General features: G+C 38.7%; 1 protein-coding gene across 1 annotated transcript in view; it reads left to right on the top strand.

Annotated features, from left to right (window-relative positions):
• The window catches only part of HSD17B12 (hydroxysteroid 17-beta dehydrogenase 12), a 142,871-nt gene that overhangs the window by 99,217 nt on the left and 24,941 nt on the right, over nt 1-18,713 (top strand). Inside the window, exons 5-6 of the mRNA XM_019659974.1 lie at nt 6,731-6,795; nt 7,650-7,694. Coding sequence (XP_019515519.1) covers nt 6,731-6,795; nt 7,650-7,694 — 110 coding nt within the window. The remainder of the gene's footprint in view (nt 1-6,730; nt 6,796-7,649; nt 7,695-18,713) is intronic.

The following is an 18,713-nucleotide window of genomic DNA, read 5'->3' as shown; positions in this document are numbered from 1 at the left end:
CCAACTTGGGCCAGTGAAACAACGTCCTCCACAACTAGACTGAAGAACAAAAACGACAGCAACTTGTCTGTTCCCCTTCCCCCCATTCCCCAGCGCTGTTCCCCTCCCTCAATTCCCCAATAAAAATCTTAAAAAAAAAAAAAAAGAAAGTGGTGGCTTTCTTGACCTGCCACATTGCCTGGTAACTGTGTTGCCCCTGCGCTGTGGGGGCAAGATGGCGGACTGCTCATTATCGCCACCCCAGGAAGGTCATAACAGTGGTCAAACCTTGATCAGCTGTGCATGTGGATCAGTGTTTTCCACATCTGCAAGGGAGTAAGCGGTTAGAAGGAAGATAATAATCAGCTACTTCTGCAATTTTGTGTAGGGAGTGAGAGGGTGGTGGCATTCTTTTGGTCATCTTATCCAGCATTTCTCCTGGCCATCCGGTGTTCCTTCCTCCTCAGGCCCGAGTCCTTATGCTATCTCAGCTAGAGTCTGGAGATTAATCAGAGCCAGATCACAAATGGCTAATACATTTGGACTGTATTGGAAGAACAATGTAGACATTGTAGAGTTTTAAGCAATGAATTGACATCATACTGGAGAGATCTTTCTGCCTCCCACATTGAAGAGGGCAAGAATTGATACAAGGAAACCACTAAGGCTGTTTCAGCAATGAAACATAATATGATGGTTTATATTAGGATGATGGCAGTGGGAATGGATAGGAGTGGATTGACTTGAGAGATGTTTAGGAAATAGAAACAGGACTAATTTCTGATGAAGGCCCTCATCAAAGGCCTTGTCTGACAGGAGTGAAAAATAACAATAGTAGCTGTTTCGTTTTTACTTATTATTACTAACATTCGTTAGGCATTTTTTTAATATGCCAGGCTCCATGTTAATAAATCTCATTTAATCCTCAGCAATCTTTTGAGGTGGATATTAATATTTCCATGCCCATTTTACAGACAAGAAACAGACTTACAGAGGTTAAATACATTGTCCAGGATGACACAATTAGTATTTAGCAAATTCCAGGTTCTGACTTGAGCAACTGGGTGCCATTTCCCTACAACAGGAAACCCTGGATCAGGAGCAAATGTTAATTTCACTTTTGGGCTATGTTAAACTTGACAGGACTGAGAAATCCAAATGGAGATTCAAGTAGACAGTTGAATCTCTGGCATAAACACCTTTCTTTGTGTTGAATGAGGCAGAAGTCTGGTGTAGCCAACCGTGGAAAGCAGAGGACGTACATGGACTTTTTTTTTTTTTAATACTAGGAGACTCATTAGGAACATTATCAGACAAGTATAGTTCCATTTAGACGTGTTAAATGAGATTGGATTTCTAAAGTGAGAATAAGACTTCGCATTCAAATATATTTTCTTTTAATAGAAACCCACTAATAGTATTAATTAGAGTAGAACCTTTAAATTAAAACTGGGTAAATTACCTGTGATTTCAAAAATGTAAATAGAACCGTAATTCATGAAATTGATAAATGTTTCTCCGGTTAGCTAAGATTTAAGTATAAACCTCATGTCATCCTTCTTTCCTTGTCCCCTCTTCCAAGTTTATGTATGGCAAATGTTACCTAGTTTTGTAATGAGGATCACATAACAATTTATAATTAAACAGTGGAAATGAAACATTCGGTTGTGTTACTTCTGACTCAATCTTAAGTTTTTCAATTTCTGATTAAAGGCACTGCAAATTCAAAGCCTTGTAAACTCTCTTTTATTTAGAAATTGCTACTCACAAGTGTATGAAAACTGTGAAGTTTTCAAAATGTTTTACATGGTGTTCCAAATATCATCTGTCAGGGTATGAACATGTGCTAGCTACAGCAATATGTTAAATAAAGCAAAAAAGGAATTTTCTTTGCATCACTTTCCACACTCTGGTAGAGAAGCAATTAAAATAAATTTAATCAGTGTAAACAGTTATGCTGGTTAACTGTTGCCCAGAGCTCTCTTTCAGAAGGCTCTCTCCATTGGGACACTGGTCATGTATAAGAGCAGGGACCTTGTCTGAGCTGCTGCATCCGCAGCACCTATAGAACAGTGTTGAGCCCAAAATGGGAGTTCCGTAAATACTTGTTGAATAAATGACCACACTACGATAGTACTTTGTCCTGAATTTATTAACATATTAGTATGTTCCAGACATTGGGTTAAAGATTATACATATATTATCTCATTTAATTCTTTGTATTTCTTTTTAATTGGGGAACAGGACCCATCAGCTCCAAGTCAAGTAGTTGTTTCAATCTAGTTGTGGAGGGCGCAGCTCAGTAGCCCATGTGGGATTGAACCGGCAACCTTGGTACTATGAGCACTGCGCTCTAACAAACTGAGCTAACTGGCCGCCCCTCATTCAATTCTTAAATCATTATCCCTACGAAGCAGGCTTATTGGGGTGAAATCACTTGCCTCTTGTTGAGAGCTGGTAGAAGTAGAGCCAGGACTGAAAACCTGGATCTCATGGACTCCAAGGTTCACACCCTTTTGGTTCCAAAGCTTAAGACAGGAGAGGTCCCTCCCTACTTTTGGTACATATGCTGTTGTGGATGGAGACATTTAAAAAATTCAGTTTATTTTGAAACATAATGAAGTGGCAGCATTTTTTTCTAACCCATTTTTATTAATGAACTCTAATCGGTTTTCCATTTCTCCAGTCTAATTTGCTAGAACGGCATTAGTGTATACGACTACAAATGTGACTGAAATGTAAACTTAATACTTTCTACTTTGATCCGATGAGAAGGAAATGGAGAATACTTTGCATTATTTGTTACATTTAGGAAGCCCAACCATTAGGCGATGCATTTTTAAACCACCTTAATTTCTTATGTCTCTGATTCATCTGGAAAAAACAGCAGGTTGAAAGTGATCTATCTGCGTGTGCAAGCCTGTATCTGTTATTACTGTGTTTGTTCAAATGGATTTTTATTTTCTAGTAATTTATTGTTATTTGCTTCTGCATCATGCCCAACCCAGTTACCAAAAATCTAATTTTCGAATGACGTCATTATCTCTATAGCAGCTGGTTTTGATAAAGGGTTCTGAAAGTCCGGTAGGTCAGGAGCAGCAGCAAATGAATTGAAAAGAAAAAGAAATCTTTTATATGTCTTTTTTTTTTTTAAGTGTAGGATGTGGAAGTGATTTTTAAACTGTAGTCTGATATAATTTGGAACATTTATATAACATTCAGAATTAACTCTGGATTTTCTGAGTCTTTAAAATGCAATACTTACCGATATTCGTGTTTTCAACAGTTCCGGATGGGGCTATGGTGAGCACTGTGGAACCTGGCATACTGACAGTTCTCTGAGAATCCACTCCATTAGGGTTGCTCCTTTGCCTCGTCCTCCTCTTTCCACTTACCTTGACCTTATCCTTGGTCTGTCTTCACCCTTCTGTTCTCTGTCTGCTTCATCTTTTCTGTTGAGCTCTTCCCAATCTTAAAACGCCAATGAGAAACTGATGGGATAGGTTTAATATCTGTTCCTGGTCCAGTGATGAATATTGGGATAGTGGTTGGAATTCTGAGATGATGTAGACATTATTTGTGTTCTGAAAGATTTAATGTGTTACACGAGTAAAAGGGTTTTGTGGGTCGTTGAATGAAAATGTTAAATGTGTCTCTGGTGCCTCACTTGAAGAATGAAAAAAAACCCTCACTGATGAACAGATATTTAATGCTAATTTAAAATGCTAACCATAGAGAAAGGATTTACAACTATCTGAATGATGTTGGAACAACTTATAGCATTGTTTGGTTTGGTGAATCCTGTAATGAATCCTGTGATATATAAAGATGGCATTGCATGTACCCATTCTTAACAAGATTAAGTTATGATGGAAATATTTCCATCCTTCACTCCTACCCAAAGCCTGTTTTCTAGTTCCCTGAAAGCTTTCCGCCTGCCATTTGGCTATTGCTGCCACCTAATGTCTCAAAATAAAATTGCGATGGGTTTGCCTTTCCCAAAAGCTCGCAAGTTTATGGAAATAACTGTTGGAGAGCAACAGTTGTTTTTCCTCTACACTCTTAAATAATTGCACTCGGAAGTGGTTACTTATTGTGGAGAGATTATGGGTAGCATATATTCCACCCGCGAAAGGTGCAACTAATAGCGCAGGAAGCGATTTAAGAGCCCTAATGCCTACTATGGGACATTTTGCCGGTGTGACTTGGGCATGTACTTCCCTTCATAAAATCAGGAACACTGTTCGGAAAGATCTGTTCCAGCTTTAATGTTTTTTTTTTCCGTGTGTATTTTGGGTTATGAAAGCATAGCCCTTATACATGATACTATGTATTTATTTGGGCTGCCGTTCTCAACTGTTGACCAGGTTTTCTTTTAAAGCTGTGTTAAATAGATGCTCACGTTTTGGTTGCATGAGTATAGGTAACTTCGATAGCTTCCCTTTGCTCAGCCAGCAGAGACAGATCCGAGCGCTATTGCCAATGCATTACCCATAGCAACACTTCCTGCTTGCTTAGTTACTCAGTTACTTGTGGGCTTCCTTGTAGTACATGTTGCAAAGAGTGCAGGTTACTATGCTGCTTACAAAGTTCTCAGATTTTTTTTTTAAACCAAATCTGGACTTTAAAAGATTTATATTTACATCATGCACTTTTCTTTAGCATTTTGAATTTACAGAGCATTCATTTTGCCATGGGCTAGAAAGGAATCTGAAAATAGAAAGTTTTTTAGATACGGAAGAGTGAAGGGAGATGGAGTTTGCTGCATGTGATAGAAATTCTTTTAAAAACCTGATGAATATTACCATTTGGCAAAACCTTTCTTCAAGGATTCTGTTATCTTAAACTGACTATGTAAAGAATATTTTGTTCATGTGTGGCATTTTAACAGATATTTTGGTTGTTGCTGTTTCTCTTAGTCACACTGTAATTAAGTTATTCATCCTTTATAATTCTGTAGATGGTTAGAGCAAAGACAAATGAATATAAAGCCTCACCTTCAACTAGTTTTGGCTTAATTGTTAACAGATCTTTTACACAATTGATTCCTAGAACCCCTGGTGGGTGGAGAACCTATTGAATAAAATAAAAATGGATTTGGATCTGCTGTTATTAATTACGTGTAGATACAATCCCTATTCAGATGTGCATGAATTTTAATTAAATACAGTTTATTTGGCCATTATCCTTTCCTTACAGATTTTCAGGCAGGTTTCAGTGCTCTTGTCCAAGCCATCCTGACCAAATTGTGCAAGTAAAATCTTGAGACTCAACAGCCTCAAGTGACTGGCTTACTGCTAAATATAAAACCCTCATTGAGTACTTTTGAACTACTAATTCTGTTAGCCTATTGAAAAAGTTACTCTTACTACTATCAGGTTTATCTGGCACAATTCCTTATAATCTTTAGCCGACGGATCATAATTTCATTATCTGTTTGCTACTGAAACCTTTTTTTCTAACCCTTTACAGTTTTATTAAACATTGCTATCAGATTTCTGTTTATTATCCAATTATTACTGATATTTTTTTTCTGAACTGAATACTGGATGAAGGCCTATGATGGCGTTAATGTAGTGGTTAAGAGCCCCAGCCTCTGAAGTCAAATTTCCTGAGTTTGAATTCCTTCTCTCTAACCTTAGGCGAGTTATTTAACTGCTGTGAATTTCAGTTTCCTAATATATAAAAGGGAGATAATAATAGGCAGTACCTAATATAGTTGTTGTGATGATTAAATATGGATAGATAGGCAGATAGGTAGATAATCCATTTCATTATTTATTTGGTTAAAATAAATTTTAAGATATTTATATTTTGATTCCTACAAATGTTCCTTGTTGTGGATTTGTCTTTGTCTTTCCAGGGCTAAGGAAACCATAGGATATCTGAGTATTAATCATGTACCCAGTTAAACTGTACATTCATTTTTCATACCTTCTCGGTGGTCTTATGGCCCCTATCTTAGGTTAGTTGATTGAGAAATGGGGGTATGAGGAAGACTAAGACCTGACATGGTCTTTTAAGGCCTTAAAGGTCTCGTAGGGAAGGATGGTGACTGGAGACATTTAGTCTGAACTTGGCCTCCTTGGCCTCTACCACAAGGCTTTCCTCACTTTCCGGACCAGGTCAGACTTTCCAGGTATAGCCTCCCATGGCACCATGCACTTTGTAATGTAATAATTGTTTAAATTCTTTTCGTTTAGTGCTTCTTCCTCCTACTCCACTGTATGCTCCGTGATGCCAGAAACTGCCTTTTCTTTCTGGTTTTGTTGGATGATTAAATGAGCTCTCATTTTAGAGATGAAGAAACTGAGATGTGTGTCATAAATGGCTTTTCCCGAGTCACACATTTTCTGAAATAGTTATAAAACTCAAGCTTCCAGTCTCCGACACTACAGTACTCTCCACCTTTAAAAATTATATTATGAAAAATTAGGATCTAGAGGGGGTTAAGCAATAGCTACAAATAACTGTGTCACAGAAACAGAATATACATACTCTAAGGGGTGTGGAAATCAGGAGGTAAATGTAAGCTCCTTTGACAGGAGTTGGGTTAGTGACAGAGGAGGCATTTCAAGTATTCATACAGGGGTAGATTTGGATAGAAAGGTGTGGGAAAGGTCCCTCCAGCCATAAATAGTACTTGATGTCATCATATGTATCATTTTAGCCTTGACATCTTTAATCTCATTATTTCGATGAATCTATAAAATATGTATGTTAGCCAGCTAATGATCTTGTCTTATTTTAGTGAACAACGTGGGAATGTCATATGAGTATCCTGAATACTTCCTGAACATTCCCGACTTGGACAATGTAAGTCTTTCTCTGTATATGATGGTAGCAAAGGGAAGGCATAGGTGCTGGGGAGGCAATGTGGTGTCGTGGCTCAGGCTGTGAGCTCTCCCGTCCAGCTGCCTGAGGCTTACACCCTGGGTCGTCTTCTACCGGCTACCTGAGTTACTCTGAGGGTGATCTCAGCCGTCCTTAGTGTCCGTCCCCTCGCCCATAAACACACACAACTCCATAGGGATGTGAGAAGGATCGAATGAAAAAATATTTATACCCTCATTTGTACAGTGCCCTGTTCAATAATAGCTCTAGTTTTATTCTTCTTATATCGAAACAGCTCTGTTTTAAGTATTAGGACTCTAAACACCAATTTAAAAATCATAAATGTGTTAATATATAGCAGTATGCTAGTTGATTTACGGAAGCCAGCTCTACCAAAATGAAAGCTATATCCTTGATGCATGCGTAATTCTTTAATAAAAACTAGAAAAACATATCATTGAGGGAATATGTACATTTTTAGAAAGTTGTGGAAAATCTTAGACTCAATCATTTCTCCTTTCCAGATTGTCAGAGAGCAAACTGCAAAGTTTTCATATTTATTTTAGACTAAGTGTGTCTTTTTGCTTTTGAATTTTACCTGCACACATACCTTGGATTTTGCAGATTAGCATGCATTGCTGCTTCTGTTAGAAAAGTCCTATAACACTGAGAGTAAAATAAAACCACCTCTCGCCCCAACTGCCCTCATTTTCCGAGGTCTCTGCTACATGTGGGGAAACTTCCAGTGCTCACCTAGCTCACTTACATGTATGGATATCTAATATAGTCATTTCCATGATCAAATCTATATAAAGTTATCAATTTTTTTTTTGCAGGTAATCAAGAAACTGATAAATGTTAATATTCTTTCTGTTTGTAAGGTAAGCAGCTTCTTTAGAAATACATCATCCCTGTTGGTTCTTTCTATTTAGGAACACTGACATAATCTGTTTTGTTCATCTCAGCCACCTCTTGTTTCGATGTAAGTGTGCATTCCAGATGAACACGGTCTATTTCCTTAGGTCTTCAGGAAGTAGAAAGAATTGAATACTAAGCAGGTGTGTGTGTAGTTGTGCTTTTTAACAACTGAAGATGTATTAAATTCCTCCTATGTGCAAACACGGTGGTAGGCCCAGGACTATAGAAACTAACTTAGGCTGAAGATTGATTTTTATAAAGTTTTCATCTACGTGCTATGCATCACTGATGAATTGTTTCCATTTTATGTTTCCTGTGGTACATGTAAGTTGACTTAAATGTTGTGGTAGAGTATTGTATAGGAAGTATGGGGCTGTAAAGTAATGAGAGTGGTTTTTATTAGCCACACATAAAAACGACTCAATTTTCTAGTTGCTAGGCATGCATTATACTTGATGTTTGTGTATACCGACAAAAGACACCACAGCTAATATATACTAAAAGGAAGACTAGCTAGCAAATATGAGTGTTGTTTTTCTTTGTATTTTAACTGGAACTGCAATAAGATACCATACCTTATACCAGACCATCAGAAAATATTGCCTGAGGCAGAATTCCCATGGGTAACGTCAGATACTTTAAATTTGAACAAACTGATGGAAAAGCTAAATTCACTTTCAATAACTCTTATGTACTAGTCTAAGGAAATAAAAAAACACTTAACTCAAAAATGATTAGAATTAACCAGATAAATATAAAGAAGAACTTAATTTTCATTTTATGGCATAGTCTTGACCTTTTTCTCTTTTGTGAATGTTTAAAGAAAAATTCTCCTTGTGTCTTTATATTCTGAGAAATCATAACCCTTACACAGGTGATTTCAAGTCCAAGGACCCTGAAATCTTATGGGTTATCCAACTTTTTATGTATGGCTGTGTTTCTCCTTGTGTGATATATATGTTGCTTTTAAAGTGTTTAGTTCATTCAGTTTTTACATGATTTCATGTGATTTTATCAATATGGTTGATTCAGGTAAAGCAGCTCTGCTGTAATGAAAGCTGCATCTTTGATGCATGCATACTGCGTAACATTGGTAGCTTGCTGCTTAAAGGCACCTCAAATGAATTATATTTCAATATGACAAATAATTTTATAAAACAAGTAATTGCTGTCTTTTCTGTTGTTATTAACCCAAGTTTTTTCTCATGTAAGATCCAGTTTAAGTGAGGTGACAAGGGGATCTGTGAGTAGATTTGGAGCAAAAAAAAACCCCCACAAAATTGATGCTTTTAAAACATGGGTAATACGAATATGTCTATATAGTTTTAAAGGTATTTTCCCTTGGCTTATTTATATAAATGTTATCATCTTTCAGTAATCTGTATGAGGTTTCAAGTTAATTAAATAAGTCCCCTGTTTACTAGTTATATGACCTTGAACAAATTACTTAGTCTGTGCTTCAGTTTTTCATTTATGAGTTGAGGATGATAGTTTTTTTTACCTAGCAGTGTTGTTTTGGGGATTAAGGTAATAATACGTGTAAACTTCTTAGAACAGTGCCCAGATCACAGCAAGGGTGCTAAAAGAATGTTGCTATTATTTAGTTGATCTCAGAGCTGATAAATGTTTTTAGTAAATTATGTGCAACTAGAACTTATTTTTAGCAAGCAAAGTTTTTTAATGAAAATTAATATTACTTCTGTTCTTTTTATGTTTTGTGGTTTTGCCTTTTGAAATTACTGAGGTGTACTATTGTTTTGATAATCTTTTCTAGCACATTTGGCCAAATACTTAAAAATAATGAGTGTTCAAACTATGTACCTGTGTTTCATAACATTGTAATGAGCTAATGATGAAAAATATGTTCAAGTGTTTAAATTTTAATTTTATTGAATGGTTAATACTCGCTACAAATGAGTCAAATTAGTTTCCTGACAATTTCAACTCCTCTGTCAAATAAATTGTGTAAAGTGTTGCTCTAGATACATTAGTGTTTTCTCCCGCTTGTTAGTACTTAAATGTTTGTATAACTTTATAGCATAAAACCCTGGCCCTCTCTGTCCCGCAGAGCATGCATTTTTGGCTGGCAGAATACAGAACACTAATGATAAAAGGCAAGGTCCTGACCTTGATCTGTGAGGACCAGTCAGCTTGCTGTGCTCCATGGTCATCCACCTCATCCTTCAAACAGCATCTGAACACAGATCAGGTGTGCTGGTGGTGATCACCTCACATCCCTGCTTAACGATGAGTAGTGCAGGGGGAATGTGGATAAAGCAGCACAAATCCAGTAGTGTTGTAGAGTACCTTTCAGTTTGTTAAAAAAACAAAAACAAAAAACGATGATGAAATAAAAATGAGCCACCATACTAATAGCTTGACAAATATAAAATGCTTCTCCCACCTCTTTATTCTTTCTCGTCCACTTTCTTTTTTCCCCAGCGGTGTATATACTTGTTCCCATGAAATGAGTGAGTGGAGACAAATGCTAAATTATTAAACATACCATATCATATATTGTGAACCATATTGATGGGAAGTATCACCAGTAGAACCTGGATATATGCCTACCATTTTTTGCATGTAAACCTGTTTTTTGTAAATCAAATCCCACTTAGAGAGCACTTAAGAGAATTTGCTATTTAAAACACGTCTTCCTTAAGCCAAATAACTATTCTTTATCTTTAGTGTAAATATGAATTTTCCTGTTCCTTTGTGATAGGCACTTTTAGCAGAAAAACAATTCAAAGCTCTTGATTTATTCATCGTGCAGTTAACATCTGGAGGACAGCCAAGGAGTTCTTGTTGTACTCTAGGCAGGATTGGTATAGTTACCATCTCCGTAGCACAGTTGGTGCGTGACTGTTCAGATAAGAAAGTGGTGTGACTCACCCCAGCAGGCGAGTGGTGTGCAGTGGGTAACCCCAAGGCCAGAAAAGGAAGTTAGGACGTGATTGTGCAGGAACTTGAGTGCTGTGCTCAAGAGGATGGAGAGCTGTAGAAAGCTGTAAAGTAGAAGTAAGGTGTGACCTGTTCTACATCTTAGAAAGGCAGTTCTAGTGGCAGTATGCATTTTATGGTGTATGTGTTTGTCTTATTTAGACTGAGAAAAGGGCACTCAGCTTGATGAAGCTTTGTGTGTGGTGCTCCCAGGGTTAGTGCTCTTTCGTGCTGCTGTCATTTGTTCTGTGGTACATTTGGATGAATTGTTCCTATTGTCCTTTGGTTGACTGTGTTATGTTGCCAGGGCCACATTTCCAGTAGCAGTGGCTGTTTGGAGCCCTGGAATAACTTAAAGGAAGATGAGAATTGGTCTGGCTCTGGAGTCTTATGGAATTTTATGGTGGCTGGACATCAGGGGAGCTGGGACATGGATGTCTGCCGCCTAAAGCCACAATAAAAGCATCCAAAAGGTTTATACAAGAAAGAGAACTACCGCTTCCCACCATTAGTGGGGGTCCAAGTGTTACCTCTGTACTAAACCACATGATGGGGGATGACTGGCAGGGAAGCTTGCCAGGAGAGACTGGGAAAACCGGCCTGTCCTTGTGACCTTGGACTTGTGCCCCTAAGTTGAGATGCTTGCTGGATAGGGCCCCCGCATCTTTTTTTAAAATTTATTTTATATTTTTATTTTTAAGCTGAGCCATCCTGCCACCTGTTGGCAGCTCAGCGGCTGCTCAGCTCGGGCCGGGACTCGAACCGCTGTTGCTCAGAGCTCACACTCTTGAGCGAGCTCTTAACCAACTGAGCCACTCGGCCGAGGGCCCCCGCATCTTGTTGTAAGTTCTGTGCTGTTCGTGAGCATCGCATGGCCTGGATTTACACTCCTTCAGGTCCAGGGTTATCGCTTGGTCCATGCGCTCCTTCCCTGTACATCGCTAGGTCAGATGATTGTAAAAAGCACCTAAGTCCCTTATTCCAACAGAAGAATAATAAAAATGAAATACCCTGACCAAAGGAATGGCAGGTCGTCACCAGATGAAGTGGTGGTGAGTGGTTCAGAAGGATATTGGGGAAGAAATATCCGCCGGCATGGTTTTGCCTGTCGATCCTGATGTTTAATCATAGAGGCCGGTTTAGCTCTCCCAGGCCACTGAGCTCCCCAGCCCCATCTGATGGGTTCACTTTTCATCTTACCTAATAATTTGGATTTGTTCCTTTCTTCTCTCCCAGTGACTTACTTAACCGGACTTTCTCTTTACCAGGCATAGTACTGTTCATTGAGGCATCCTAAGGGATGTGTAGAAGCCTTGTTGCCTGCTTTTCCGGTTTTGCTCTCAAATCCTTCAGGGTTAAATTTAGTCTGTTCCTTGCAGCGCAGATAAGTGCCATGTGAGAAGAGCAGTGGTGTGGAAATTCTAAACAGGTGACCAACATGGCAGGTGCATTGATTGGCTTTAAACTGGGAGAGGTCCTCTACTAGCGAGGGTTTTCTCCCCCTCCCCCCTTTGTAATTTCAGATGCTCTGTGACTAAAATCTAAGATGTTGACCTTCAGATCGGAAATGGTGGCGTTTAGAGATAATTAAACCTCCAGCTATTGAGCCACACTCTTCTAAAATAGCTCCAGTTTTATGCCTGAGGAGCTTTCCATCTCGGAATACTGAGAGAACTGGAAAATGAAATTATCGTATTGATTACTATTAGAGGAATCATGGAAAAGGGGAGAAGTGCCACAACTCCAGAGGCAGATAAATATAAATCCTATTTCAAACAGCATTCTGAGCGTCACACCAAGCCCAAGACAAGTTCTAAACGGGTCTTGTGTCATTTGTTTCTACCTTGAGATCTCTTGCTTTAGCATTTGCCAGATTTGGACTTGCCTTCCTCTAGGCTTGTATTTTGATTTCTTTAATGACCTCGAGTTTTAGGACCTCAGGACACCATAAACTCTTCACTCCTTTTCAGGTGGACGCTGCTCAAACCATATTACCCGACTGCCCGTGGCTCCCTAAGGATGGGAATACCATTCCTTCTTCTGGGACTGGACCCTACTACTGGGCTTGGTACATATAGTGGACAATAAGGAGTCACCCGAAAACCTTAGGAAATGTCCAGGCTACCATTCTGACAACTGGAGGGGATGTTCCAACCTCCCTTCTTACCTTTCTTAGAGCAGAGCAGGAAGTGGCCCTGCCCGAGGGCGTGGCCCCAGGGAACGTCTGTGAACAACCTCCACTGACAGTGAAGCAGCACTGAGTTTTTGCTTTTTCGGGGGTAGGGAAGAGGAGTCTTAAGCAGGGGATCATAATTTAGTTTTTCCTTCATCACATATCCAACCAAAGTGGGGACTTGAAGCTATGCCTTGTTAGAAATGGTTGGAAGAACTAGGGATATTTAGTGTAAAGAAGGGAAACATGACATCTCACACACACACACACACACACACACACACACACACACACACACTAATCAAGGCCAGTTAGTTCTGCCTTCTAAGTATTTCTCAATCAACTCTCTTCTTTTCATCCCCAGAGATACCTTCCAAATTCCAGGCCCCTACATTTCTCGGTGGGAACGACTAGAATAGCCTGTCCAGCCCTTTCTATCCAGCGTCTGTTCCTCCAGTCCTGCCTCCGTACTCCAGCCAGTGTTACTTCACGTCAGATGGCATCACGCTGCTGTTAAATCCTTCCGAGCTTCTCCTTTTCCTCACGTCCAGGCCCTTCAATGTGTCCTAGAGGGAAGGGCCCACCTGACTGGGCCCCTGCTCAGTTTCGCCTCAGGTCTCTGTCCCTCTAACTCTGTGCTCAGGTCAAAGCACCTTCATTCAATCTCTTGAACCTAGTGCTCCCTCAGGTTGGCCCCTCCCCTTGGCAGGCTCCCTCACCTCCCATTCTACTAATTTACTTATCCTTAAGTTCTAAAGTATTTCGCACTTGGGGTGGCCATCTGGAGGGAGGCTTCCTGACCCCTGCAGACCAGAGTAGGTCTCAGCCATGCTATTTCAGTGCCTGTTGCATGTCTTCCCTGCACTCAGCACTCCCTTTTTAGTTTAGTGTCTACCCCTCCACAGGTCGTAAGCCCCATGATGGCTGGTACCATGCCCTGTTCGTGTCTCACCATTTCCCAGCCCCAAGCCTCGCGTATGGTGGATATACAACAGATGCTTTTGGAATAAAAAAAGTGAACTAAAACATGGAAAAGTCTAGTTCTTTGGGACGAAGGATCACACTTACCCTGGAAGGCTGAACTAGATTCATTGTTGATATGTACACTGTTAAATGTGAGGACTTCCTAATCTTTGGATCTGCTGGAAGTAGAATGGGCAGAAGGCGAGTTTCCTTTCTGGGTCAGAGTGCAAACCTCTGTGGGCTGACTGTGCCCTACCTATATATCTCAGGTGGCTCAAGCAGTGTTTTCAATGCTGGGACATTTTCACACCCAAATTTCTAGCTTCTCTTGGGAAAAATCTGCCAATCAGGTAACATAGACCTGAGCTGCTGTGTGGCGACAAGTGATTAGAGCTGAGGATGCTAAGCAGTTAGGCCTGCGCTGTGGATTCCCAGAGTCCCCACCAGTGCTATTGTCTGCCTTGCTGTACTCATTTATGTTTCCTACCTGGCCCTTTTAGGCATTTGAGTTTGCGTTCTCCTATTCAGATAACTTCAAGTATTCAGTATATTCAAGCTGCATAACTGCTTAGTGGAGCTGAAGGATTAGAATGGCTTTGACTAAATCATTCTCTTCCATCCCTATGATTATCTGATATCAAAGCACTTGGAGTCTGAGGCCCTTTGCATGCTTTTGAAAAGCTAACTTTTTTCCCATCTGATACCATGATTATTCATTGCATAGCACTCGGCCAGAAGTGGATAATGCTATGTCCTGCCCATGAAGTAGATAATAAATGTTTGGGTGGATGGAAAGATTGGTGAAAATCATGGGAGAAACATTTGTTTCCTTTTACTTACATGGATTTGCCTCCGGCATGTGTCAAGGTACCAGTAGGGGGAGCCCTCTATTAATTTGGAAACCTGAGAAGAATCCCTGTTCAGCGGGCAATTTAGGGATTATGCTAAGAATTTATTCCCTCACCCTGCCCCAAGAATTCAAGCTAACAACATTAGGAAATTGATAAATTGTAGGAAGGAGGGTGTGACCCCCACCCTCCTTTTCTAGATGAAAACCTTTTCTAGATGAAAACCTTCCAAGTTAATATCTAGATTGTTTTAATCCACTTGGAAGTAGCTATAATTATGCTCCTAAACATTTCCAAATAATTGGGTACATTTAGCCATTGTAATGGGCTGCTTCAGACATAACCACAAAATGATAGGTTTGCCAAATTGCATGACAACCACTCTTTTGATAGTTTTCATCTTTAAAAAACAAGGAAGTAGCTGTAGATTGATTCTATGGCTCTTTCCAGCTCAGAGTAAAGCTAGTTTGTAGAAGAAATGCCTTATATATGGGAGAAAAATGTAAAAATCTCTTTGGGAACTTGAGGGTTTCTTTTCTCCTCCCCAAATCTGTCACTTTTTTGAGAAGTCAGCTTACTGGGAAAATTTAAGTAATGGAAACTCTTAGCATATTATATAGTATGCTAAACTTGGAGAAACAGTATATGATGGTATATGTGTTCTTTTTAATTTTTGTTACGGCTTTAGATTTATTACTAATTGGTGTGCAGCCCTCTGTTTTAGAAAGTTCTTTTCTTTTGTTAAGTTATTTTAACATATATCAGATCAGAATTAAACATTTTTGGTTTCTCTGGTGTAGGGTTGAATTTCAGGGTAAGTAATACGGGGTGGGAGGAATGGCTAGGAGGGTTCTTAACTTCCACAAGACTTAAACTTTAATAAAGAGGAAAATCAAATAGTACTCCGAGATCTCAGCGCACTCTGTAAGTTTTATCTAATTAAGCGTTTCACCCCCTGCACAGTAAATACTCTGTTAGCCATACAGGTAAGATTAGGAGCATTTCTAATTGAGTTGTATTCTTGGTACCACAGAGCTCAAATTACAGTGTGCCAAAGGAAATGTGTGCAGTGTCGTTCTAGTGCGACTTCCAGTCGAGGTGCCATCTGATTTCTCCCCAACAGGCATTGTGTATTACCATGGTTACTTTATGTAATTCTTTTTGCTATTATGCTATGGTTTTTTAAATTATTGTTAATGATTCCAATTGAAAACTTGTTTAGGCATTTGCATCTATTTTCTTCTAATTTGTGTGGGTTCATTTTTCAGTTGTTTGAATTCAAATCCTGTTTACTCCGAGCAGGTTGCTCTGTGGTAGAGGGCAGGGCAGAAAGGAACAAATGGTTATTTGTGGTGTCTTAATTATTTGTATGAATAGACTGGATTCTTGGGGTTTTGCATGGATTCCAGGGCAAGTTGTTAAACTTTATTTCCTGTTTACGTGTAATGGTGATACAGTTGACAGTATTTGTTTTCTTCTCTTACTAAATTATTTTTAATTTGAATCTTTTCATTTGAGTTTTGGTTGTCTTTTTGAGGATTATGCATTAGTGTTTTCGTTATACTGTTCTCTCCAAAAAAATGACTAAATCCCAGAGGTTACATGATATAAAAATAATTTGCTTGTGCCTGTAAAATAATTTGCATTATTTGTGTAATTTGCTTGTATAACCAGTTTTCATACTAAACTAAAAAGTGGGAAGCCTAGTTGGCTTCTGAGTATAAAATAAAGTTCCTTCTATAAACTCTTGGTTACGATGCCAGAGAAGTGAAAGAGGAAAAAAATGTATTCATGTTAATTTCTTTTAGCAATAACATTAATTGTGGGAGCTTTTCTAATTACAAAACAATGCAAGCAATCGCCAAAAATATGAGAAATATTTAAGAATACTAAGATGGTTACACCTTAATATATTTTCAAGGATTTTCTAGGCTAGCCAGTGCATTTTTTAGATAGGTATCTCAAATGATCTAATAATACTGATTTTGATTTTTTTATGAATTAAATGACCTCTTATTTATTTCCCATCCAGAATATACATAGGTATGCCAATAAATACCAGTAAATATTTCACTCTTGAGAATAAATATGCAGTGTCCCCAAATTGAGCTGTCATTGATGAAAATTTCCCTATATCTTTATATATTTGTATATGTTACAGGCAGCTTGCATACAAAGTGATTCAGTATCTAGGTGTGGTATAACATATACTGACCTTTCCCCCTTTGATTTTAGGTTTCTAGGACTTTTTCTGTGGTGAGGATGAATGAAACTGTCACTAAAAAAGAAATATGTATATAAATAGGAAACATTTGTTTTCTTTCTGAAAGGATTTGGAGCTCTCTTTGTAGAGGCACTATTGCAGCAACATTACTTTTCAGGAAAGAATTAAAATTGTTTGCTGTGTGCTTTTGGAAACAAGCCCAACATAGAAGAAAGCAAGTATAGACATCATCATGCTTACTACACATTTATTAATGTTCTTAACCACTGAACTTACAAGTTATAGTAACCTTATTTTAGCAATATCTTAAGAGGAACAAAGAACTTCCTGGTACAGCTATTATCACCTGCAGATGGCCTAAAATTAGCACATTGAGTTAACTCCAGAAACAGCTTGTGAGCTGTGAAATGGAGTTTAGATAGATGGTGAGATTTCACAGAAATGCTTTGGTATATGGTACAAATAACCGGATATCAATCAATGTATATAAAGCAAAATGAGACTGCTACTAGCTTAGTTAAAATATCCCATGTAGGGGGGTCGGCCGAGTGACTCAGTTGGTTAAGAGCACAAGCTCTGAACAATAGGGTTGCCGGTTCAATTCCCACATGGGCCATTGAGCTGTGCCAGAGATGAGCTGCCACTGAGCTGCCAACAGGTGGCAGGATGGCTCAGCTGGTGAGAACACGTGCTCCTAACAACAAGGTTGCTGGTTCGACTCCACGTGGGATGGTGGGCCACGCCCCTCCCCCCCAACTAAGATTGAACACGGCACCTTGAGCTGAGCTGCCCCTAGCTGCCGACGGGTGGTGACTGGACTTGGAGCTGAGCTAGCTGCGCCCCCCACAACTAAGATTGAAGGACAACAACTTGGCTGTTCCCCTTCCCCAATTCCTCAACACTGTTCCCCTCCCCCAATTCTCCAATAAAATCTTTAAAAAAAAAAAACCTATGTAAACCTTGAAGGAGCATTAATTTGATGTGAATGTAGTGAAGCCTCTCAGCTTATGCGTAGAATATTAAGAGTTACTTGTATACACATACCCAAACAAAGAAGGCTTGAAATTGAGTTGATTATGATTTATAATCCGATTAGGAGGAAAGATAATTTAAGCATTGATGAAGGTATTAATCAGCTTTATAAAAGCATGCAGATTCCAGGTTAACTTTTCTCAGGCTTTTCAATGTTATTATTTGACAGATCAAAAAATAAAAGGCAAGGAAAAGTAATGTAGAGTCAGAATTGAAAAGGAGAAGCCAGTGAACAAACAAAGGAATTTAACTTTTTCACGAGAGGACTTGTGTCCTTGCTGATGGATCATTTGATCATTGGGCATTCAAGAAGTATTTCTGGCGCTTTAATAGCCAGGCACTGAAAACACTGCTTCTTTCTTTCTTTGTGTTAGTTTATTAAAACTTCTTGAGTTTTAAGCACATGTATAAAGAATATATTTTGGTGCTTGCTTCAGCAGCCCATATACTAAAATTGGAACAATACAGAGAAGATTAGGATGGTGTTGTGTAAGGAAGACATGCAAATTTGTGAAGCATTTCGTATTTTTTATGTTAACTTATTGTAATAATCATATATATATGTATATATATATATATATACATATATATATACACACATACATATATCAAATCATTATGTTGACCATCTTAAACTAATACAAATCATATGTCAATTATATATCAATAAAACTGGGAGAAAAAGAATTTATTTTGAATATGTCCAGACATTGAAGACCACATCAAAAACATAAATATGTTTAGCATGCTGTTGATGTAATTTTGTTAGTAAGATGATACCTTATGGGGTTTTATTTTGTCT

This window comes from Hipposideros armiger, unplaced genomic scaffold, assembly GCF_001890085.2.
Source record: "Hipposideros armiger isolate ML-2016 unplaced genomic scaffold, ASM189008v1 scaffold_309, whole genome shotgun sequence".
NCBI classification, from domain to species: Eukaryota; Metazoa; Chordata; class Mammalia; order Chiroptera; family Hipposideridae; genus Hipposideros; species Hipposideros armiger.
Note: the sequence above shows the minus strand (reverse complement) of the source record. Positions and strands in the feature narration are given on the sequence as shown.